Source organism: Myotis yumanensis, unplaced genomic scaffold (assembly GCF_028538775.1).
Source record: "Myotis yumanensis isolate MYYU_CA2020_CCGP unplaced genomic scaffold, mMyoYum1.0.hap1 SCAF_3, whole genome shotgun sequence".
NCBI lineage: Eukaryota > Metazoa > Chordata > Mammalia > Chiroptera > Vespertilionidae > Myotis > Myotis yumanensis.
The window spans coordinates 39,469,454-39,495,786 of NW_027223754.1; the positions used below are offsets into that span (position 1 = coordinate 39,469,454).

Consider the following 26,333-nt stretch of genomic DNA (forward strand, 5'->3'; position numbering starts at 1 on the left):
TAGATAATTCTAAGATAGAACTCCGTGACCTTTAGAATTGTTCCAAATTAAATTTATAGATTTTAAGTGAAAATTTTATCTAGAAAATGATTACATTCATAAATAATTTTAATCCATGGCAGAACAAAATACCAAGTATACCACAGAAACAAAGTATAACATATTAGAATAATAAACTAAGATAATCTAATACCTAGAATAATAATTGATCTAATGAGCTTTTTGAAACATTATTCATAATCATATTTTAGTATCGAAAAACTAAGGTTTCAGTAACATCTTGAATGTAGTTATAAATACACCAGGAAAATCAGTTTAATAGCAAGTACAGGTTAATTCACCTAACCAGGATGGTGATATCAGGAGGATACTCAGATTGTAATAAAACTTTTCCCAAAATAGTGAAGGTAGTAAGATATGATCTTAAATGCCACAATATACAGTAAAGTGAAAAAAAACAAAAAACAGAATCTTATTCTGGCTTCACATTCCAATCACATGGTAAAATAATTAATAAATCACTGAACACCCTGACATATTTAGTGAAAACTCGGGTTTTTTAAAGTTAAAAGTCAAAGGCAATATATAATAAACTAGTGTCACTCATTAGGTGTATGGTAATTTTATAACTTTTCCATGTTTACTCTTCAAATCAAGACAGGTTACAAAATAAAAACTCTTTACTTTTCACAAACTATTTTCAAAGAATTGTTTTGTCAGTTAAAATTCTCTAATTCACCACTACCCATATTTACAAAAGTAATTCCATTACACTGCTTTCTGAAATGTAAATTATCAGTTTTTGGTTCATTACAAACTTACCAAACATTTGGCAAATTCTTTGTTTTCTGAAAGGAATCCATACCCTGGATGCACCTTAGAAATGAAAACAAAAGGCACTTTAAATGTTATCAGAGAATACAGTAAACAAAATATAGAGTGCAATTATGGGTTTACTGTTCAAGGGCCCGTGAGTAAGGTTACTTCTCTCACACAGTGATCAGCTCCTACTCACATTCCTGAGTACAGGCTCAGATTCCAAGACACGGCCTGTTTTACAATCACTTCATGCACACTGCCTCTGTCCTAACCACAATGAGGGCCATCCACCTACATGTCTACCTGTCCACCTGCATTTGACTACCTATTCAACACAACTCACACTCGCCCTGTTTTCTGAGGCTAACCTTGGCCACAAGTCTAAAAATTTTTCCAATAACTGGTGAATCAAAGAATTATGTTAAAGAAAATCTTTTGCAAGATAGATTTGAAAAACTTTTCATTCCCTTTACAGTACCAGGAACTGCTACTTTCCAAAACCCTGGTTACAAGCCAAGTAACATATTTTATTCCTGACATTAATGTACTCAGCCTTTACCAATGAGCAGTTTCTGAAAAATGTAACCAAAATGGAAGTTTGGTTTATACTATTTCTTTTTACTCTGAATGCTTTTTTCTTCTAACATCTATTCTTCTTTTCCTCCTCGCCTCACTTAGCCATCCACAACCTCTTTATGCTATGCTATGCAAGCCACATTGTTACAGTCTAAATTCTACCATCTTGTTCTAATCAAGTGATTTTTGCTTCTACCACACTGGCCAAACATAAATTTAGCCACTCTGTTATCAGTCAGTATTGAATATGTTTCCAGTAAAACAATTCTGCTATAAGAAAAGTCAAATTCCTGAAGAGGCTGGTATCATAAACTAGAAGAAGCTACACATCCAAGATTTTTAAATTCTGAACCAAGGTTTATTTATAAACATGCAACAGAATAATTTAAACTACTGCAGCACAGGATAAAAGCTTCACCCCACCAATCTCATTTTATATAAACATTCAACTAAACATCGCATTCTGACAAGCTACAGTTTTACTTTCATTAACTCAACTAATAAACTGTAAACATCCATAATATGGGTTCACAAATTCAGCTTCTCATTTAAACATACATTTCTTTCAAAAAAAATGTGAAAACTAATTGAAGCACTCCAGGTTAATTGCTGGTGTCAGCTGCTTTCATTCAATTTTAGAGATAACAGCATAGTTTTAACCTTATATATAATTAGATCTGACATAAAAACACACACAACAACAACAAAACACTATTTCTGATGTCAGAAACCCATCTTTCCTTGGATTCCACTTCATTCAAACAGAATGGGGTGGGCAGAATTACTGATTCCTCCAAGCAAGTTATATGTAACCTATTGACATAATCCAAGTAAAATCATTACCAATTACATTGTTTACATTTCTTGAAGTATATCTAGGTGTACATAGTTTTTAAGTGATTAAAATAGAATTTAAACTGGGGCCTTTTGGATCCTGTTTATAATACAGAATTTTTTTTTAATGTTCTTATTACATAGAAAGGGTTAATACTCAAAACTAATTGCTATTTCTCTTTTTTTTTCCCCTAGCAAATTTGGAAATGAACTGAAACTGCTCCCTGGTGTGAAAGCTGAATCCAGCAGCCACCTGCAGGATCAGCGGCCAACACTGCCAGATGCCACAAAGCCTTTGATTTCCAGTAGCAAACTCAGCCACATTTAACTCCTGTGACATGAACTAACTGCAACAGTATTTTCAATCGTTCTTTCTTATTTTCTTTTTAAGATACAAACTCTAGCTTTCTGCTCACTACATATGAAACAGCTGCAGGAGAGAGATTCGTTCAGACTCACAGCTTGGGCCTTGGTTTTCCTGATGGCTTCCAGGATGGCCTCCATGTTGAGGTAGCTTTTACTGGTGGGAGCGGGGCCAACACACACAGCCTCGTCCGCCATCTTCACGTGAACCTGAAAAGACAAACCTCTGCGTTAGCAGATGCTCCCAGCAAAACGAACTACCTCATCTACAAATACACACAACACTGCAATGATTGTTTCACGTATCATTTATGGAGTCAGATTTCTTTCTGGATATGCACTAAAAAATTACAATGGAACCAATAAGCTCAGGAACTATATTAACCATAAGTTCATTTATTACAAGCCTGATCCACTGTGTAACCAAATAATTTCCATAATATTCCCTACAAATTTGATTAAGTAAAATCACAGCAAGTAACTAGAGCCTCCGATTTGGTTCTGCTATACATAAATCTTATATCAAAACTTGTGTTACATGTAGGCAGGGTCGCCCAATATTTTAATAACAAGAGCTCATGCCCAGTTCTAAGCAAGCTCCCCAGGAAGTGGGGATAATGAGAGGGACTGAATGAAGGGATGCAGTGAATGTCCCTGCACAGCATCAGGTCAGCACCATGCACAAATTAAAGCCCGGGACTAAAGAGTTCAATATCATCACACATGAATCAGAAAATTGAGAATCATTTAAATACTCTCACATTTAATCCTTGTCTACTTTACCTTTATTCCTGAAAAAAACTGATATGTGCATTAAGTCCTAAATCTACTAAAATCTAAGGAATATATGCTCCATTTTGAATACTACTCACTTTACAATGTTTTAAATCTATTTTTGCTTAATACAGGCTAGGCATTCAATACCGAAAAGAGTAAGCGGCTTACTTCTAAAAGAAATTGCTCTTTTAAAATGATGAAGCCGCTCATATTTTTGAAATGGCTTTTCCTAACAGTTTTCCAGTTTAAGGAACTTGTGATCAGTTTCAATTTATTTTATAAGGCAGATATAAAAATTGGAATACATTCATATACCTAGACAGTTGTGATCCACCCTGCTACCCCACCAAAAGACTAAGGTGGCCCATACTTTTGCTTATTGCTTCAGCTGTGAAATAATTTTTAAAGAAGCACTTTGTTTTAAATGAGATCTACAAAAAAAGTAAACCAAGAAAATCGTCTTTTAGAAAGCTCAGATTTTTCTTTATCAATTCAACATATTTTCCAATGAAGTAAAAAATTAGATTATGTATTAAATGGTAAAAGATATGTCTGAAGGATTTACAGAGCAATATCTTAATATAACATGTGTGTGTGTGTATACACACACACACACACACACACACACACACACACACACACATATCCTGCAATCTCTTTAAAAACATCTGCTTCAAGGAAAGACAGCCATGCTCAGGGATCCTAAATATTTCCATGTTCCAAGCAAGGCTCTCCTGTGGTTGTCTTTGCCTTGTTTATTCCCAAACTCAAATTGCTCCTCCTCCCTCAGACCAGAATGCCCCCTCCTCCATTAACCTGTGCCCAGATCCTATTAGTAGCAATTTTTTTTGCTATAACTGTTGTTGTGTCTTTTTCTATAAGACATTGAATACTAAATAATCCTTTAAAAAAATAACACATGATACTGTATAAATACAGAACTCTAAAGATCCCACCAAAAACAAAAATAAATAAAGATCCCACCAAAAAAAAACTACTAGAACTAATAAATGAATTAGGTAAAGTAGCAGGATACAAAATAAATATCCAGAAACCACTTGCATTTTTATACACCAATAATGAACAATTAGAAAAGGAAACTAAGAAAACAATCCCATTTATAATTGCATAAAAAAAAAAACCTTGGAATAAATTTAACCAAAGATGTATTAAAGGATATACAAATAAGTGTAAGCATATAACATGTTCATAGACAGAAAAAATTAACATCATTAAAAGCATCTAAAGATTCAATGCAATTCCTATCAAGATAACAATGGCATACTTCATGGAACTAGAAAAAAATATTCCAAAAATTATATGGAACCACAAAAGAACCTGAATAGCCACAGCAATCTTGAGAAAGAAGAACAAAGTTGAAGGACTCACACCAACCGATATCAAACTATACTACAAGGTCATAGTAATCAAAACAGCATGGTACTGGCATAAAAAGACACATAGATCAATGGAATAGAACAGAGCACCCAGAAAAACCCCCATGCCTTTATGGTCAATTATAACTGGTGCAGCCACTATGGAAAGCAGTATAAAGTTACCTCAAATAATAAGTAATAAAAAATGGAACTGCCTTATAACCCAGTGATTCCACTCCTGGTAATTTATCTGAAGAAACCCAAAACACTAATTTGAAAGAATATATGCATTCCTTTGTTCACTGCAGCATTATTTACAATAGCCAAGATCTGGAAGCTGCCCAAATGCCCATCAGTAGATGAGTGGGTAAAAAAAGCTGTGGTATATTTACACAATGAAATACTACTTGGTTAAAAGAAAAAAAGAAGGAAATCATACCCTTTGTGACCACATGGATAGACCTGGACAGTATTATGCTAAGTGAAATAACCCAGTCAGAGAAAGACAAGTACCATATTATTTCACTCATATATGGAATCTAATGAACAAAATAAACTAACAAACCAAATAGAAACAGATTCATAGATGCAGAGAACAGGTTGACCACTCTCACAGGGGAGGGAGTTTGGGGGCGTTGAGTGAAAAAGGTGAAGGAATTAAGCAAAAAACAAACAAACAAACAAAAAAAAACACCTCATAGACACAGACAACAGTATGGTGATTACTAAAGGGACAAGGGGTGCGGGGAGATAGAAAAGGGTAACGGAGGGATAAATGGTGATGGAAGGAGACTTAACTTTGGGTGATGAACACACAATACAATATATAGATGATATATTATAGAATAGTACGCCTAAAACCTATATAATTTTACTAACCAATGTCACCCCAATAAGTTCAATAAAAAAATATTTTTAAAAAGACTGCATTAACCAGGTGGGGATAACGTATTTAAGGTTAAATCCATACTTATTCTATATATATTTTATTTCCCTCCAATATTACCTATTATTAAAGATGCACTTAAAGCTTCATTGCTACTACTAGGTCTTTCCCAGGTACTTCAGCTTCATCTCCGTTAATTTAAACTCCAATAGAACTTAGCACAAATTTTGGCCATTTAATTGCATCCTGCCCAGTAATGTTATTTAGACTGCTTTATAGATTTTATGTCTGTTATAATTTACACATTCTTCTCCTTGATATCATAAGGTCCTGCTAGACAGAAGTTGTGTCTTAAAATTCTTTTTTTTAATCTCCTCCAGCACAGTGTCATGTACTAAAAGCTTAACTCATGTACACGTGAATGGAAATTTATTTAATAACTTTCATTGTTTAGCCATTGTCTGCATGGTAGAAGTCTAACTGCACAAAATTAAAACTTCTCCTCTTAGCAATACATATGGGAACTGAGGGTTGTATGGGGGGAAAGAAATGAAAAGATATATACACACATATATGTGTATATTTATATGTCCAAAATTTCTACAATGAATATGCATCAAAAAGTAAAAAGAAAGAGAATCCTAATTGCATTTTGACTTATACACTCCCAGTCTTTTCTCTAAATATACTTTTGTAACCATACTGCATGTATAATTTTGCACCCTCTTGTTTTTTAACATCATATTAGACATTTTTTCCTACATTATCACAAATTCTTTGTAATCATACTGAGACTGTAGCTCAGTGGTTCCCAAACTTATTTGGCCTACCGCCCCCTTTCCAGAAAAAATATTACTCAGCACCCCCTGGAAATTAATTTTTTTTAATTTTAATAGCAATTAAACAGAAAGATATATGTATTAATGTTTCTACCTTTTTCGTAAAATATAGTAAAGAAAGGTGTAAATTAGAAACATTGAAGTTTGAAATTATGAAACTATTTATTGAACTCAGAATAGAAAGGTAATACAAAAAAGTTAAAACAAATGCACCTGTGGCCATCACTGCCCCTCTGGATCGCTGCAGCGCCCACGGGGGGGGGGGGGGGGGGGCGGTAGCGCCCACTTTGGGAATCACTGATGTAGCTCAAAGCCTAACATATTTGAATAAACATTCAAATAAATTAAACATCAAAAGCAGGTCAAGACTGCCTATGGACTTTACAAAGAAAGGCAAAACACATGCCTTTCTTTGTAAAGAAAGGGTTGGTTGGTTTCCTTTCTTCTATTTCTCAGAAACAAACCTTACTTTATGGGAGAAAAGTATATTAGAAGCTCAACAATCCCACAGTCTAGTCCAGGGTCAGTATTAGCAAAATGCTGGGCAAAGCCATTTGATATGAAAAACTAGAATCCTCTGCTGCTTCAGCTCCCAAGGAGCTATGAATGAGTCAACTATGAAAGGATAGTTTAAAAACTTTTGAAATTCAATTTCAATTTTGCTGTTATTGTTGTACTAAATGTGTGAGGTGATGTCTTTATCTTAATAATACAAAACAAGCTATTCAAGCACTACAAATGCTTTTCTGAAGGATGTCTTACTTGACCAAGCTGACTAGATATACTTATGTTTCAAAAAGTTCAACATCTTGAAAAATATAAATTCCTTTTAATATAGTTCAAATATATATAACAATCATGAACAGTTTAAACTAAGGTAAACTAATCAATTGACTAAGATATTGCTAGATATAGTTTCAAAAAGAAAAACAATTTAAATACTAAGATTCAAAGTAAAGCAGTCTTCATAAACTTTTCCAATAGGAAAGTTTCCAAAAGAAGTTTTTAAAAATTATTAGTTTCTTCCTCAAGCATTTAACTTTATATTTTGAACACTTTTATTTAAATAAAGAGAAGAATATTACTTGTATCATGGTGTGTTTTTCAACTTACAGGATAAAAAAAAAAGTCATCCGCCCTAACCGGTTTGGCTCAGTGGATAGAGCATCGGCCTGCGGACTGAAAGGTCCCAGGTTTGATACCGGTCAAGGCATGCATGTACCTTGGTTGCGGGCACATCCCCAGTAGGAGGTGTACAGGAGGCAGCTGATCGATGTTTCTCTCTCATCGATGTTTCTAACTCTCTATCCCTCTCCCTTCCTCTCTGTAAAAAAATCAATAAAATATATATTCTTTTAAAAAGTCATCCTTATTGACATCTTAAAAATGAATTTAAATGCTTGGATATAGATAGATTAAAAATTGTACCAGAATTTTAAAACTTTGAATTTGTGGAAAATTTTTTATTAGTCCATTAGATGCCTAAGATGTGCTGAAAAGATACTGTGCTTGGTCCCTATCCTTATGAAATAAATTGGATCTTACTGTTAAAAAGTAGGTTAGACCAGATCTGAGTCAAAGTTTTTAAATACCTTCTAAACTAGTACAAACCAAAAAGATAGGGAACACAAGCAACTTTGAAGTTGTTTTCATGCTGGGAGATTTCTTGAAATCTATCACTTCAACAAGATCTGTAACTACATGGGCATTATTTACCATGACCATGAATATTTGTGATATCCTTCAATGCAAACACTGGAGGATGACAAAATAAAGATTAAATGTATTCTTGCCTGAGAACAGCAGTGACTCACACAATCTGACCAGACTTCAGTATGCAGCAAACCTAACCAAATTCTCTAGCTTTACCAACAAACACAAATTATCCTTACAGACTGAAAAGTTAAAGAAAGGAATGCCAAGTGCATCAATCTTGATTTGAAGAACTGGAAGGAATTAATTTTCAAACAACCAGATAAAATCCTACTTCTAAGAAGAAAAAAGAAAAGAATCCTTCTCTCTACTTTATATAAAGTGTCTAAAGTCTCAAGAGCAATTTGATCCCTAGAAAATAGACTTTTTATGTCTGTAAATATTACATTTGCTCTGATTTCATTTTGTAAAACTAAATGTGTAGCGCCATGACACATTTATTCATGATTACTTTTGTATGACAGAATTGGGGGGGCGGGGAGAAGAAGGTCAAGAGTGCCACTGTTGAGAACGCCTGGTCTACACTTTTATATAATGTATGTAACCATAAAAATATAAAATATTTTAGTGTGGTATTTTTAAACCATTAGTAGCATTATTATGCTGTATGTGTCATTCTACATGGTCTTCTTCAATCGTGTATATGTCTTAGAGATGTTCTCTGTCAATATGTAGAGATCTACCTCATTCTTCTTTTTTTTTTTTAAATAAATTTTACTGATTTTTTTACAGAGAGGAAGGGAGAGGGATAGAGAGTTAGAAACATCAATGAGACAAACATTGATTCAGCTGCTTCCTGCACAACCCCCAGTGGGGATGTGCCCGCAACCAAGGTACATGCCCTTGACCGGAATCGAACCTGGGACCCTTCAGTCCGCAGGCCGACGCTCTATCCACTGAGTCAAACCGGTTAGGGCCTACCTCATTCTTTATAACTACCAAAGAATGCCCAGATATGGCTCTACCAGTTTCCCAACCATTCATTCCTCTGCTAATGGACACTTTTCAGGGAGGAATCACCTGACTGGATGATCAAAATGAGGTTTCCTAACCAGACATCCTGTCAATGGCCCCAGGGCCCCTTCCTGCTCTGGATCTTTCTCTCCTGGAGGGGCTCCCACCTTTTGCAACCATGTTTTAGACTGGGGTTTTCTATTGAATGATCCCATCAGCTATCTATCTTCCAGAAATTCCTCAGTTTCTAGGACCATAATCTCACCTCCATTTTCCATCAGAATATTGGTTTGCTATTTTTCTTTCATTTGTTTTAAATGTTTCTCTTCCTTGAGAATTTGGGACAGGAAGTGAAGTCCCACCAGCCTGAATTAGAAGTAAGGACTTTTTTAAAGTTTGTATTTCTTACCAGGAAAAGATAGCATGTGTATTTTATTTTAATTAAAAAATCAAAAATTGTAAAGAAAAATTATATAGTTTTCTAAAACCAAACAGTTAGTTTAGGATTGTCATGAATGACATCAACAAATCCTAACTGCCAAAACCAGTTTGGCTCAGTGGATAGAGCGTCGGCCTGCGGACTGAAAGGTCCCGGGTTCGATTCCGGTCAAGGGCATGTACCTGGGTTGCGGGCACATCTCCCATGGGAGATGTGCAGGAGGCAGCTGGTCGATGTTTCTCTCCCATCGATGTTTCTAACTATCTATCTCTCTCCCTTCCTCTCTGTAAAAAATCAATAAAAATATATTTTAAAAAAAAAAACCAAATCCTAACTGAGAATCTAATCTGATATAAAAATGGGTATGTGAGCCCTGGCCGGTGGGGCTCTGTGGTCAGAGCATCAGCCTTAGTATCAGAGTGTCTTGGGTTCAATTTACAGTCAAGGGCACTTACCTGGTTGCAGGTCCAATCCCTACCCCAGTTGGGCACGTGTCGGAGGCAACCAATCGATATATCTCTGTCACATCGAAGTTTCCCTCTCTCCCTGTCTCTCCATCTCCCTCTCTCCCCCTCCCTTCCACTCTAAAATCAATGGAAAAAATGTCTTTACTCCTCGGGTGAGAATTTTAAAAAAAAAAGTATGTGAAAGTGAGCATACAGTTCTTAACTTGCTGCAACCATAAATGCACACATTACCATGCCTCTAGTCATGCATTTTAATGGTGGATATCTTTCTCATAGTACCTATTCTACTTATCAAGGCATTCAGAGAAACTCCAAAAGCTGGCTTTCTAATCCAGATTCCACTTCCCAAATTATCCAATATTGCTCCTGGGTTCACGAAAGTCATAAAAACCCTTGATTTACAGTCTATGATTGGTTGGTTTCTCACCAAGAGCTTCAGGTAAATATTTAAAATAACAAAATCAACCACTCATATGCTCCTCTCTCCTGAAAACTCCTGGTACTGTATAGGGGGGAAAAATAGTTTAATGAGGCTGTAACTACTTGTCTTTTATTTCAAAATTTAACCTTTCTCCAAATCCAATGTCTGGCTGGCTTAGGAAAGAATGCTTAGTGCAATTATTGGCATGTCTTTTCTGTGTGAAAATACAAAGGTACCGAGGTGCGCGCGCAAAGCGGGCTGGTGGCTGAGGGCGCGGTTGTCGTTTTCTGTCGGGAGTGAGTCTCAGACTCTGGGCTCCAGATCCGGGCGAGTCTCTAGGGACCCAGACTCAAACAGGAGAAGCGGAATTATCCGGCATCAGTTGGAACCTGAGGGCAGCTTTCTCTCCGAGGTTTGCAGCGGCTGCCGGGGTTCTGAGAAGCAGAGCCTCTGGGAACGGGACTGAGCGTGGCCATAACTGCTCCCTCCGCCAGCCCTGTTGATCCCGCCCCGCCCAAAGCCTGCGCACAGCCATTTGCCGATCGCCTCAGGCAAAGGCTGGATTAGCGCCTCCCCAGAAGGCAGACGTTTTCCATACAGCTGATTCCTATAGCCAGTGGGCCTGGGGCTCAAATCCCTCTAGTGTTAACTACAACAATTAAGGCTTGGCTAGAACAAGACTGCGCACAGAGACCACAAGGGGGTGCACCAAGAAAGCATAAAAGATGCGGAGACAAAAAAACATGACAGAAATGGAGGATATGGAGCTAAGAATCGCAATTTTGAGGGCTTGCCATAAATTTGTGCAGAGCCTCACGAAAACTAATGAGACCCTCGATGCTACAATAAAGAAATTAGAAAGTAAGCATACACGGACTGAAATAAAGAATATTATACCCAATAGCAGACCAGAGGAGCACAAGAATCAAACCAAAGATTCGACAAAAAACACCCAATTGGAAAAGCAAAATGAAAAAAGAATCCGAAAGTGTGAAGATAGTGTAAGGAGCCTCTGGGACAGCTTTAAGCGGTCTAATATCAGAGTCATTGGAGTGCCAGAAGATGAGAGACAGCAAGATATTGAAAACCTATTTCAAGAAATAATGGCAGAAAACTTCCCCCACCTGGTGAAAGAAATGGACTTACAGGTCCAAGAAGCGCAGAGAACCCCAAACAAAAGGAATCCAAAGAGGACCACACCAAGACACATCATCATTAAAATGCCAAGAGCAAAAGACAAAGAGAAAATCTTAAAAGCAGCAAGAGAAAGAGGCTCAATTACCTACAAGGGAATACCCATACGACTGTCAGCTGATTTCTCAACAGAAACTTTGCAGGCCAGAAGGGAATGGCAAGAAATATTCAAAGTGCTGAATACCAAGAACCTACAACCAAGATTACTTTATCCAGCAAAGCTATCATTCAGAATTGAAGGTCAGATAAAGAGCTTCACAGATAAGGAAAAGCTAAAGGAGTTCATCACCGCCAAACCAGTATTATATGAAATGCTGAAAGGTATCCTTTAAGAAGAGGAAGAAGAAGAAAAAGGTAAAGATACAAATTATGAACAACAAACATGCATCTAACAACAAATGAATCTAAGAATCAAGTGAATAAATAACCTGATGTACAGAATGAACTGGTGATTATAATAGAATCAGGGACATAGAAAGGGAATAGACTGACTATTCTTGGGGGAAAAAGGGGTGTGGGAGATGCGGGAAGTGACTGGACAAAAATCATGCACCTATGGATGAACACAGTGGGTGGGGAGTGAGGGTGGAGGGTGGGGTGGGAGCTGGAAGGAGGGGAGTTATGGGGGGAAAAAAGAGGAACAAATGTAATAATCTGAACAATAAAGATTTAATTAAAAAAATAAATAAATAAAATAAAACATAATATCATTTACATTAGCATACCTAAAAATAAAATAGAACAGAATATATACAAGATCTATATGAGAATAATTACTAAACTCTGATGAATCAAATCAAGGGTTAACTAAATAAATGGAGAGATATTCCATATTCAAGGGATAAGCTTGAACGTGGAATATCTTCCCAACTTGATCTATAAGTCAATGCAAAGTCCCAGCAAATTATTTTGTGAATATCAACAAACTAATTCTAAAGTTTATATAGAAAGACAAAAGACCTACAATATTAAAGGAGAACAAAGCTGGAGAATTGACACTGAAATGGGAAATTTGGACTGTAAATGTGCAGTGTTCCCCTGGGCAGGACGGTTCCCCAGCTCTTGTCGAAGAATGAAACCACAGACAAAAGGTGGTACAGCAAAGGTGGAAATTTATTGAGAAACAAGCACAGGCTCCCACGTGGGAAGGGGGAAAGAGTCCCCACTGAGTCCTTTTTCCTACAGTTTATAAAGACTGCAGTTTTTTGTGCCTCGATATCCCCTCTGATTGGTCCACTATTCCCCTTTGATTTGGTCACAATAACAACTCCTGAGCTCAAGTCTCAGGTGAAGTTCCCTCCTTCTTTTCCCTTACTGTTCTCCTATTCCCTCTGGACTTTTCTTCCTCTTTCTTTGTATAAGGAGTTTCCTTCCCTTTATTCTGTAAATATGTACCTTTTGCTACTCTCAGTTCTCTTATCTTATGGAAATGTACCTTCTGCTGCTCCCAGCTCCCTTGTCTTATGGAAATTAACTTCTGCCACTCCCAGCTCCCTTGTTTTATGGAAATGTGCTCTTTAGGAACTCTGTAGCCCTGTGTTTTTTCCATGGACCCCTTAATTTCTAAAATTTCCTAAACCTGCCTATTTCACCCCTAAAAATTCCTTTCAATGCTACTTGACATCAAGATTTACTATAAAGCTACAATGATCAAGATACCATGGTATTAGTGAAAGAACAAACAGATCAATGAAATAAAAGTAAGGGCCGAGAAATAGAGCCCCATAAATGTAATCAACTGATCTTTTACTAATAAGCAAAGGCAATACAATTGACTCAAAGATAACCTTTTCAACAAACAATGCTAAAAAAAAACTGGACATCCTCATGCAAAATGACATGAATCTAGACAAACTTTATACCCTTTAAAAAATTAGTTTACAATGGATTGAAGACCTAATTATAAAACACAAAACTATAGCCCTGGCCAGTGTGGCTCAGTTGGTTGGATTGTCACCCCATTGATCAAACAGTTCGATTCCCAGTCAGGACACATACCTAGGTTGTTGCAGGTTTGATCCCCAGTCGGGGCAAGTATGGGAGGCAAGGGATTGATGTATCTCTCTCACATCGATGTTTCTTTCTTTCTCTCTCTCTCTCTCTCTCTCTCTTCTTTCCTCTCTCTCTAAATCAATAAACATAAATAGATAGATAGATAGATAGATAGATGATAGATAGATAGACAGACAGACAGACAAAACTATTAAACTCCCAGAAGATAACATAGGAGAAAACCTAGATGGCCTTGAGTATGGAAAGGACTTTTTAGATACAATTCCAAAGGCACAATCCATGACAGAAATCATTGAAAAACTGGACTTTATTAAAATTAAAAACTGCTCTGGGAAAGACAACATCAAGAGATTCAAAAGACAAACCATAGCCTAGGAGAAAATATATGCAAAAGACACATCTGATAAAGGACTATTTTCCAAAATATACAAAGAACTCGTAAAATTCACCAAACAGAAAACAACTCAGTAAGAAAAAATAGGCCAAAGCCCTTAACAGATACATCACCAATGAAGACATATAAGTGGCACAGAAGCATATGAAATGATGCCCCACACATCACATGTGATCAGGGCAATGCAAATTTAAATGAGATAACACTGCACTTCTATTAGAAAGGACAAAATCTAGAACATTGACAGCACTAGCAAGGATGAAGCAACAGTAAGTCTCATTCAGTGCTGGTAGGAGTACAAAGTAGTACAGCCACTTTTCAAGACAATTTGGTGGTTTCTTACAAAACTAAACATACTCTTACCCTATGATCCAGCAATCACACTCTTTGGTATTTACCCGAAGTAGTTGAAAATGCATGTCCACATAGAAGCCTGCACAATGCTATTTAAAACAGCCTTATTTATCATTGCTGAAACTGGGAAGCAACCAAGATGTCCTTCAGTAGGTGAATGGGATAACTGTGTCACTATATTTTTATCCAAACCTACAGAATGTACAACACCAAGAGTGAACCCTAATGTAAACTATGGACTTTGGGTAATATGTGTCAATACAGGTTCATCAATTGCAACAAATGTACCATGATAGTGGATGCTGGTAATGGGGAATCTATGCATGTGTGGAGGCAGAAGGTATATTAAAAAATCTCTGTAGCTTCCTCTCAATTTTACTGTGATCCTAAAGTTGCCCCCAAAAAAAGTATTCAGGAAAAATAAACTAAAAAATAAAAAAGGATATGTGGAGACATTTTCTATTAAGAAAAATTACATGAAACTCTTCACAAATAGGTTTCCGTAGTTTTTAAACAGCCCTCCCCTATGTAGAACATCCCAGCTGCGTTTCAATCATGTAGCCTAGGGATCTATAACACTTAATTGGAATAGTTCACTGAAATTACTTTGCTATATTTAATTATAAATTCCTTTGTACTAAAATATCTAATATCCATTTAGGGAATACACTATAGACTTGGAAACTAAACTAATATATGATTAATTCACAGGAAGACTTGAAAGCCACCAAGCAATTGTTTACAAAAATAGACATTTTAAAATTATTCATTTGCTATTTTATCTGGACTTCACAGTTTCTCACATAGAAAGACAAGGTTCCTGCCCTTTGTCCCAAGCCTACATATTCTCCATGGGACAGACCACACCCCACTCTCTAGACTGTGCTTTTTAGTAAACATATTGAATATATGCATAACTAAAGATTTCAATAATAGACTTATAGCTGATGTATTTATCTGAATTGGAGTCTCTCTTCCTTAGGATAGGCTCCAACTAAAATGAATATATAAGATATAAATCCACTACTGCCACCTTCCTTCTTCAGGCAGCTTTTTATCTTCCTGAAGATGCCTACTGGATTCCTCCCTTTGCTAGTCCTACTTAGTAGTTGCTACTATAACCACTGAGAAGTAACAGCAGCAAAAGTTGTCCAGGTATGGTTGGTGCATTGGCTAGAGCTAGAGATAGAGAGCTAGCAAATGAGTGACTAGGCAAGCTAAGTAGTGCTAATTCACAGATTAGGTACCAATCCCTGGACTGGCTCAGGGCCTTTGCACATGCTGTCCCATCTGCCAAGCTGACTACCTAGCTAAGAGCTAACTCTCATCTACCAGGTCTCAGCTTACATTTTGCCACCTCAGAGAATTTCCCTGAGCACCTTATTAAGGGAGAATCACCCATTATTCTCTCTCAGCAACTAGTTTATTTCCTGCATAACATCACAACTATAATTACTTATTTATATGTTTTCTTATATCTGTCTCTACCACTAGACTGTAAATGCCATGAGAACAGGAATCATGTCGCTCATGATCACTACTCTAATACCATCAACTGGCATAGAATCTGACCCACAACAGTCACGAATAAACACTCAGACTTCAAAGTAATAAACTTCACTTTCTTTGGGGAGAAAGGGGCTTTTCCATACACTTAACATGGGAAGCAATATGCTACAATGGAAAGAGTACAACTTGGGAGTCGCAAAATTCAAATCTCAGCTCCATTGCTTACCTAGCTAAATGAGCTTTAACAACCTACTTTACATCTCGAAGTCCCAATTTTCTCAATTTAAAATGATGGCAATAATACTCCCCTTACACAATTATTCTGATTCTCTAGTAGACAGTAAATACTCAATAAGTGATAGTAATTACTTAGAATACTGTCTTTCCCTCCACTGAGAAGTCTTAAGTGAGACTGTAATAGATACATGTAGGTGCTTTTTCACGCCATCAGGTACTAATTATGTTAGAACACAATGTTTTTTTCACAAATGATACTGTTTAAATTCACCAGAAAATTTAAATATACAAAAACAAAATGATATATTCATAATATTTCACTATTTTGTTTTTAAATTAAATGTTTAATATAAGTAAAAACACAAGTTCCGTCCTTGCTGGTTTGGCTCAGTAGATAGAGCATCGGCCTGTGGACTGAAGGGTCCCGGGTTCAATTCTGGTCAAGGGCACATGCCCGGGTTGCAGGCTTGATCCCTAGAGTGGGGCATGCAGAAGGCAGCTGATTGATGATTCTCTCTCATCATTGATATTTCTCTTTTTCCCTCTCCCTTCCTCTCTGAAATCAATAAAAATATTCTTAAAAAACAAACAAACACAAGTTCTTATTATTTAAAAATACTAAGAAGGTGTTGGGATTTTATGAAGGAAATTTTTCACAAGTCACTTTTCATACATTAAAAAAATGTTGAATGTTTTTATTAAAGTTAAATAGGAAGGTACACGAACACCTATGTGAACAAATTAACTCATACATGAAGATACTATTATAAATCCTTTTTTTCCTGTCCAAATGTAATTTTTGCCTTGCTGCTAAGTAAAGTCAGCGTCCTTCCTGACAGGAATGACTGATTTACCTTTAACTCCAGGGGGCTTAAACTATGTCTTTTAAGAAGCTTTAAGGGGTTTTGACAATTTAACCTGCTGAGCTCACAGCACCCAAGGGAAGGTCTTGGTTGCAAGTTTTATTTGTGATGTGGCTGACCACTAATACTGACTCCATAGATAATGGATTTCAATAACAACCACCCACAGGTTAACACTTTGAGTAGTACCCATAACATTGCTTTAATTAAGTTAATACATGAAGGTCATCGTTTGGTGAAAAGTTTTATTAAATTTGGCAGTGCTTACAATAATAAATAAAAAAGGAACTGTGTGTATTCATCTGTACAGTAACTCTATAAATTTGCCTATAGATATAATCCAGTTTGCTCATGGATTTATGCTGCATTTCAATTTATTTTCTAAAAGGGAATTCAATTTATTAGTTCCATTTCCCAAAAATATGTCCATTTCTAGCAATCCTAACTGATAGCTTCATGACAGATGGCTCTAACCATGCTGGGCACAGAATGGGTTTACCTGGCACAAAGAGACCACCCACTAGAGCAAAGGAGATTTCCACCATCACCACACACACACCCCGACTTTGGAGCATTTTGATGGTGGAAAAGATTAATGTTTTGATTTGTCTGTAGCTTCATGTGTTAAATATTAATGTCTTTCTGAAATATTGTAATTATATTTTAGCGGGAAAAATAAATATATATATATATTTTGTTTTTTAACCCAAACTTTTTCACATAGTACAAAATAAGCCGAAGAGTATTTCCAGCAAACATATAAAAGGGCAAAGCAAAATTTTTAAATGAATTGAAAAGTAAAGTTTCACTGTAAAGTGTCTAAAAAAAAGAAGCTATACTTTAACACACACATCATAGCAGGATTTATACATTTTTCTGTTTTTATATGTGTTAGTAATTTGAGGTTACTTTATTGAAAAGCAAAAAATAGTAACTGAATTTATACATAGTGAATTCAGCAATAATTGTATTTTTTTTAAATACACAACCTGACAGGCACTATGGTAGATAATAATGAATCAGCATGGGAGCCATTTAATATACTTCTTGATTAACTCATTGCCTGTCCAGTTCGCACACAGACATGCTTACATGTCATAATCGCCATAATTCCCATCATCCCCACTGCTAACACTCAAGTTCCTTGATTAGTGCACAACTCCCAGACGAGCCATTGCTAATGCTAAATAATTCTCTTCAGCCTCCTGCTACTATTCTGCAGGATCTCCAATTAAATATAATGTCCCTGATGAGCCATATTAATGTGAACAAATTCCTACCAGGAACCCTATCCTATTCCATTTTACCCAAAAATGTAGAGAGTAATTTAGCCAAGCCAAAGATAATCAAAACATTTTAAATTGATATAGTATAATGTTTCTGCAAAATGTTTTTCCAAAGATAAAAACAAAAAAGAATAGAAGAAAAAGAAATGTCTAAACATCTTAAATGCTTTCTTCTCTTTAATGGAAAGTTTCATGTTTTAAATTTGATAGGTAGGTACACAGTATTCTTAATCCAAAAAAGGTTACTAAAAGCTAAGTTTTTATGAGAAAAGTAAGCAACAGCAAGTTTTAAAGCAAGTACACCACTTAAAACCCCTGTAATTACCTAATTACCGGAACTCCAAGGTCCAAAATCACATTAATGAAACCAATTCCTTTCTCCCCATTATATGCAGTATTACAGTCACTATCAGAGGCTTTGCCATGGAACTTTATGTTGCTGGTAAGGAAACTTCATATTGAACAATGACAGCTCTTAGTATTTTTTTCAAGAATGAGTGAAGAATCCTATAGATTTCCTATTGCAATCTAAATGACTGGAAATGTTTCTGACGTAATTAAAAAACAACTGGGGAACATGGACCATGATGGCTATCTTAAAATATTCTGTACAAGTAAAAGCCGCTAAGAAAATGTCCCTTAAATATACACACACAGGTGCAATAAAAGGTCTGATTTTTCAGTTATCATCCCAAAAAAAGTTTTACAAAGCCAGCCCTACTTATTTATTCCCATGAGGAGCAATGAGTACATTAGCTGCAAATGAGTCCATTAACAGATTTTGTGAAATAATTTTTTAAAAATTAAGAGCTTGAACTCCTTTCAAAATCAAAAAAATATCCTGAAAATCAATCATGTAAATGAGAAAATAAATGAAAAAGTTTTACTTTTAAATTGGTTTAATCTCTACACATATCTAGAATAAAACTGAAGATATTCTAACAAAGACATAACTAGATAAATATATATAAAGATGTATATATAAATACAAAAAGATATAAAGACATTCTAACAACCCCATAAAATGTTGATAGGTTTTTCCCTAAGGTCTTTTATACCTCAACCTACATTAATGTATTCCATCTCCATTTACCTGATCATTACCCTCCAGTTTGTTCAGCTGGAACCAACATACACTAATTACATAGACATCACCAAGTCCTATTTGTCCTCAGTATCTCCCCAGACAGCAGGGAAATATTATCAAGGGTAGGCATGCTAAGTGATGATTCCCCTCACCTTACTGTCTGTCATCCCAGAGTGCTCACAGGAAACCCCACTCAATCTCATTACTGAATCCTAAGGCTAAGACTACAATACTCACTAGGAATCATACTTCAAACAGCAGGCTGCCTGGCTAAGATGTGAGTCACAATGACTACTTCCCTGACTTGGGGTTTTGGTTTTAATGTAATAAATATCAGGTATTTCTCACTTAAATCCAATGTTATTATATACCGACAAAGCAACAAAATATTATTAAGTTCAATTTAAGCAACAAAATATTATAAGTTCAATAATGAAACGTTAAAATACAGAATCAATTTATTCCATTTTTTTTAAAAATCAAAACCCTGCCCAAGCCGGTATGGCGCAATGGTTGAGCGTCAACATATGAACCAGGAGGTCACTGTTTGATTCCCCATCAAGCCTGGGTTGCAGGCTCGATCAATGGGGTTCTCCAGAAGGCAGCCAATCAATGATTCTCTCTCATCATTGACATTTCTACCTCTTTCTACCTCTCCCTTCCTATCAGAAATCAATAAAAATATATTTTAAAAATAATCAAAACCCTAACTTATAGGTCTGACACAGATATAACAATATTTTGCTATTTCTTGTGGAAAGACATACACTAGTCTTTTTTTTTGAAAATGTAGATAAATAGATAGTTATCGTAAAATTAAAGTTATCTAACATGCACTATGAGGAGTACAGCTATCTCTAAATTCTCAAATTCTTTGCTTCTGCTATTCACTAAACTAAAGTAGAACTCACCTTCCCATTTAGAAAGTTCTAGTCACTAAAAGCAAACACTCTCATTCCTTTTATTTCTTAACTTTTCTGGAACTATCCCAATCACAATAGATTAGTGGGTTACAATCCTAGAATCCAATCCATCTCTCTCGCCTTCTAAGTCAATATTAACAAGACCCTCTTCAACAAATTAAGAAATTCTCCCAAATCAGCCCCTAATATCTAATGAATTTATTCCATAGACCTGACTCTTCCTGCTCCAAAATTTTATGGAGTGGTTCCAATTATTTCTACTTTTATAAGGTATCATATTTTAATACCTGTTAAATTTTCCTCAGAATTTTCGAGGTCACTCTTGCACATTTATTTATCAATTCCCCCCACAAAAATTACATAATATTTATTAGGATTTAGTAGAAAATGTAGATTTAGAAATAACTAGCACTTATAATGTTCAGTTTCCCTATACCAGTGGTTGGCAAACTGCAGCTGGCGAGCCACATGCAGCTCTTTGGCCCCTTGAGTGTGGCTCTTCCACAAAATACCACGTGCGGTCGCGCACGTACAGTGCGATTGAAACTTCATGGCCCATGCGCAGAAGTCAATATTTTGTGGAAGAGCCACACTCAAGGGGCCAAAGAGCCGCATGTGGCTCACAAGCCGCAGTTTGCCGACCACTGCCCTATACCAATCAATAAATCCTTATATAAGCTCTACAAATTTCATTCTAAATTCATATCATAACGTGTTTTTCTTTTCCATTAATTCTTTTCCATTCATTCTATGAAGTTACTTTTTTTTAAAGTTGCATTTTCTACCGTGTTAACATATACAAGAAAGCTATAGATTTTTTTTTATTTAACTACCACAGAGATATTTCTTACTGTTTCTAAAGAGTTATTCAATTGACTAATTAGAAATCAATACATTCTTAATATTTATGCCTTTCCTGTCCACCATTTTGTAACTGCACTGCCTAACTGCATTACTGAACACTTGCAGAATGCTGGTAAATAACAGTGATAGTACGTGTATCAGTCTTCATCCTGACTTTCATGAGAATGATTCCTATGAGGTATAACCTCTTTATTATGATAAGGCAGTATTCATCTAATTCTGTTTTACAAAGGATTTTACAAGGATAAGAAGTGAATTTCCTTTAAATGACATTTTATGTTTCTATCAAGATGATCATATAGTTTTGCTCCACTAACCCATTAGAATATTCAACTTATAGTCTCTAATATTGAACCATATTAAAATGTCATGAATATACTCTGTATGATGGCAACATACTATTTAATAAGTAAATTATTTTATTCTACTCCATATTAATTAATATTCTTCTATCAATATATAATAGTTATTGTAATTTTATTTTTTGCTTACTATCTTTGCCCAGATTTTGAATCCTCAATTATTATACTGGCTTCATAAAAATGAAAATCTGTTTTTCTTTCTCTAAGTTTAGAACAATTTAAACAGTTTCAAAATGTCCTCCTTCCTGAAAATTGCAAAGAATTCTTATGAGAATCTCTTGGCCTGGACATTCTACTCCATTCCTTATATAATAACTTAAGAGTCCTTTGGTTAATGATTTCTTATCTTAGGCTCCTTCATGCACAGTTACTGGCCTATACATAATTACTTGGCAACAATTTTGTAAATTGAGTCAAACGAAATAACTGCTTAACATTTTTAAAGGATTAAAAGCATGTTAAACTCCACTGTAAGAATGGATAGAACAACCAAAAATCAACAGGAAATAGAAGACTTGAATATCCCAATGAACCAATCAGACCTAAAAGACATCTATAGAACACTCCACCCAACAAAGGCAAAATAGAATATACATTCTCCTTCACATGGAGCATTCTCCAGGATAAATCATAAAACATAAAAACAGGCCATAAAGCAAACATCAAAAAACTTTAAAGGACAGAAATAACAGAGAACATGTTCTCCAACCAAAGCAGAAGAAAATTAGAAATCAGTAACAGAAAGAAATTTTGGAAACTCACAAATGTGTGGAATTAAACAATACACTCCTAAATAACAAATGGGTCCAAGAATATATTTTATATATATATGTTGTTATCCATCCCAGCAGTAACCTCCATGAGAATACAACCTAGAGAATTAGCTATATTGTGGTATAAAAAAATAAGGAAAAGGTTATTGTCAGACTTGAAATAAAAACAGAAATTGTGCACACTTTGAACATTTTTCTCTCTCACTTTATCCGTGAATAAAAATGCCTCCTGAGCTAATACTCTGAAAATAAACCCAAGATAAGAAGAATGAATTTTAAATCTATTAACTAGGTTGGTGGTGACACAAACTTTTTTTCTGGAGGATTTTAATGTTAATAAATGTCTTAGTTCACAGTCAAAAAAAACAGATTAAAGAGTAACAATTTTCTCATTATTTCATAAATATTCTCTGAAGAATATAAGCTACTAATGAAACTATTACAGTCAAAACAAATTAGTAAAGAAGCTGGAAACCAATATTAAAAAAAAAAAAAAAAACCAAACCATATATATGCAAATCAAGTTTATTTAATTTCTTTTAAAAGCTGAATATTTTTAAAGCTTCTATCAAATAAACTCGATAAATACTTAACCTTTTTTAGAAAATTAGAGTAGCTTGTAATTGTTTCCATTTTGTTTTTAGAAAAAAAAGTCACAATAAGGCAAAATGACCATACTTTCAGATAAAATAACCACAAAAACTAGTAATTCTTTGTGTTAAATTACTATACAATTAAACATTACCAGTAAGTTTCATCATCAAAAGTAGTGTACAAAAATGAAAAAAAGTAACTTACATTAAAGTACAATTACTTATATTTCACTCCATAAAGTTCTAATAATTTACATTCATTTCCCATGGGATTTTTTTCTACTCATTCATAGTTCACCATTGCTTTAAAAAAAAAATGCCTGCTTGCTAAAAATCCTCAATAAAATTATCTATCATTCACTGCTTTATGCTATACTTTCTTTTGTTCATGTCCAATTAGGATTAGCCTACCTTTCCTTTATCAAACTTTCAGCTGAACACAGAAAGCACTCAGGAAGGTTAAACAATGACAGGAGTCCCTTAGTGATACTGGAGTCAGGCTGTGGGGAAATGTGCTCTCGTAAGGCAGCACTGCACTGGCATTTCATTAATCTTTGAATCTAACTTCCTCATGCTTTACTTAAACCTACTAGGTGACAAGCAATCAGTCTAGCAATTTCATTCTATTAGGTTTTTAAAGCCTTGATAAAAACAGTTAAGACCTACATTATGACACTTCCCTTTGGCTTAAAAGGAGAGTAAGTACTTAAATAAAGTGTGTGTGTGTGTGTGTGTGTGTGTGTGTGTGTGTGTGTATACATGTTCCCTTTTCAGGTCACAGAGGGGAAAACTACATCTTTCACCTTTTTTCTATTTGACCCAAAATAAGGTTCTGATTCAAATAAAGCATAAATATACTTACAGAACTAGTATCAACATCACTGTGGATGGCGACCGTCTTAATGCCCATCTTCTTGCAAGTTTTAATAACCTATTTTAAAATATATCAATGTTATCTATTAACAGTGATTCACATTTAAAAGGATTTAGTAATAATAAAATTCACCAAGTAAAATGGAAAGTAAAATTAAAATTCTACTCACCCTACACGCAATTTCTCCTCTATTAGCAACAAGAATTTTATCAAAAGTCTGAAGAGAGAAAACACACATAAGAAGATATTGTTACTCTCACTTTGGGACCAGAAAACAAGTTTTTCCACAACTGGATATGATCTTAATAAACATTACTTCGTACTACATACTATATACATGTTCATTTACAACCAGGTTGCTACTAAACTCATCTGGTAGGATCTGGCCATATAACTATTTTGTTAAAAAATCAGTTGACTAGGTTCAGTAATTCAGAAAGGGACCAAGGGGACATTTATAAATTCTCTTGCCAAAAGATAACCTTTAAATGATATTTCAGAATACTAAAAACCTTTAGACAAAATTATTTGACAACTCAATTTATTTTCTAAATTCAGGGCAATTCTAAGTGTCATGAATTGTTTATCAAAGGAAAGTCAGATATTCATATGCCATCTCTATTGGTTTGGGGCGGAGAATTAAATAATATTTTTAATAACGCAGAACAGATACAAATTATGCTTATATCCAAAGATTCCAAGCAGGTTATGCTATTTGAATACAATGTTAAGTTTCAATAGCCATCAAATTTTGAAGCAGCTGAGGCCACATAACAGAAAGAGGAGAGCCCAGCCAGCATGGGTCAGTGGTTGAGCATTGACCTATGAACCAGGTCGTCACGATTCAATTCCCAATCAGGGCACATGCCCGGGTTGCAGGCTCGTTCCCCAGAGTGGGGCGTGCAGGAGGCAGCCAATCAATGATTCTCTCTCATCATTGATGTTTCTATCTTTCCCTTTCCCTTCCTCTCTAAAATCAATAAAAATATATTTTTCTAAAACAGGGGAAAAAAATAGATCCATTCTGTACTTCCATTTCTAAATTCTAAGCCCAGTTTTGCCAAATGACCTATTTGACTTTAAGAAAATACCTGCAGGTCTTGATTTTCACAAATATAAACTGATAGCATTCTAATAGGATACTATTTAATAAAGTTCTCTTCCTACTCTAAAATTGTACAAGCTAATCCTTTTAAAGAATTGCAATCACAAGTAATTTGAATGCAATACATTTTATCACACAATCATTTCTGAGTGATTATTAAGAGTTAATGGAACTATACAAAAGTTTTAGTTATATTTCTAAAAGAAAATATAGCCGAAACCAGTTTGGCTCAGTGGATAGAGCGTCGGCCTTCGGACTTAAAGGTCCCGGGTTCGATTCCGGTCGAGGGCATGTACCTGGGTTGCGGGCACATCCCCAGTGGGAGATGTGCAGGAGGCGGCTGATCGATGTTTCTCTCTCATCGATGTTTCTGACTATCTATCTCTCTCCCTTCCTCTCTGTGAAAAATCAATAAAATATATTTTAAAGAAAAGAAAATATAAAGTTATATATAATCTTAAAAGTACTCTTATGTAACTTTAAAGCACTATTTTAACCCAATAGGGAGTGACAATTTCAAAATTGGAAAAGGCCTTCAAAGTCTTGGTTAAACATTATGTCACATGTAGCTCATTCCACCAAACTGAGACAAGCCTCTGCCTTAAAGATAGGTAAGTGAACTCTCACCTGATAGAAGCCTGAGTCTTTGAAAGCCTTGAGCAGATAGGCCCTTCAAATATCTTAATCTCACCTCAGGCTTGAGGCTGTAAAGTCACCTACTTTTCTATACCCAAATGGTGATGGGTAAATCCCTGTAAACAGTAAACATATGCTAAGAAAAAACTGTTTATATTCCTTGAACTGCATTTTAAATAATGTGAATGCTTATTAAGTATTAAATATACTATAGCTGATAAGAGCAGCACAAACACTGGAAGTTGCACAGTAAGCAACTGTTAAAGTAAATACAACAAATTATTATAACATTATAGGTATTAAGTAAGAATTCCATTTTAAGTTGTATCGAAGAGGCAGAGTAATGGTTAAGAGCCAGTCTGGAGCTTAACTGCATCTCAACACTACCCCGTGATCTTCCTGTGTGTATTCTTCTGTGAGAATTCTTGAGCCCTATTTCCTGGTATGTAAAACAAACAACAGCATCTGGAGGTTTTAAGAATATAAGTCAGTCAGAGAAAGACAAGTAACACATGATCACACTCATATGTAGAATATGAGTAACAAATAAACTGATGAACAGAGTGGATCCAGGGACTCGAAGCATGGAACAGAGTGCGGAATCTCAAGAGAGAAGGCGGGGGACGGTGGGAGGTAATCAGCCAAAGACCTTGTATGCATATATGCATAACCCATGGACACAGACAATAGGGTACTGAAGACCTGGGGGGAAGAGGGAGAGGAGGACATGGAGGGGGTCAATTGGGGGGAAAAGGGTACATATGTAATACTTTCAACAATAAATAGTAATTTTTAAAAAAGA

General features: G+C 35.4%; 1 protein-coding gene across 1 annotated transcript in view; it reads right to left on the bottom strand.

The window, feature by feature from the left end:
- The window catches only part of PCCA (propionyl-CoA carboxylase subunit alpha), a 341,666-nt gene that overhangs the window by 293,248 nt on the left and 22,085 nt on the right, over positions 1-26,333 (bottom strand). Inside the window, exons 3-6 of the mRNA XM_070408647.1 lie at positions 23,960-24,007; positions 23,779-23,847; positions 2,689-2,802; positions 823-876 (exon numbers count right to left, since the gene is read on the bottom strand). Coding sequence (XP_070264748.1) covers positions 823-876; positions 2,689-2,802; positions 23,779-23,847; positions 23,960-24,007 — 285 coding nt within the window. The remainder of the gene's footprint in view (positions 1-822; positions 877-2,688; positions 2,803-23,778; positions 23,848-23,959; positions 24,008-26,333) is intronic.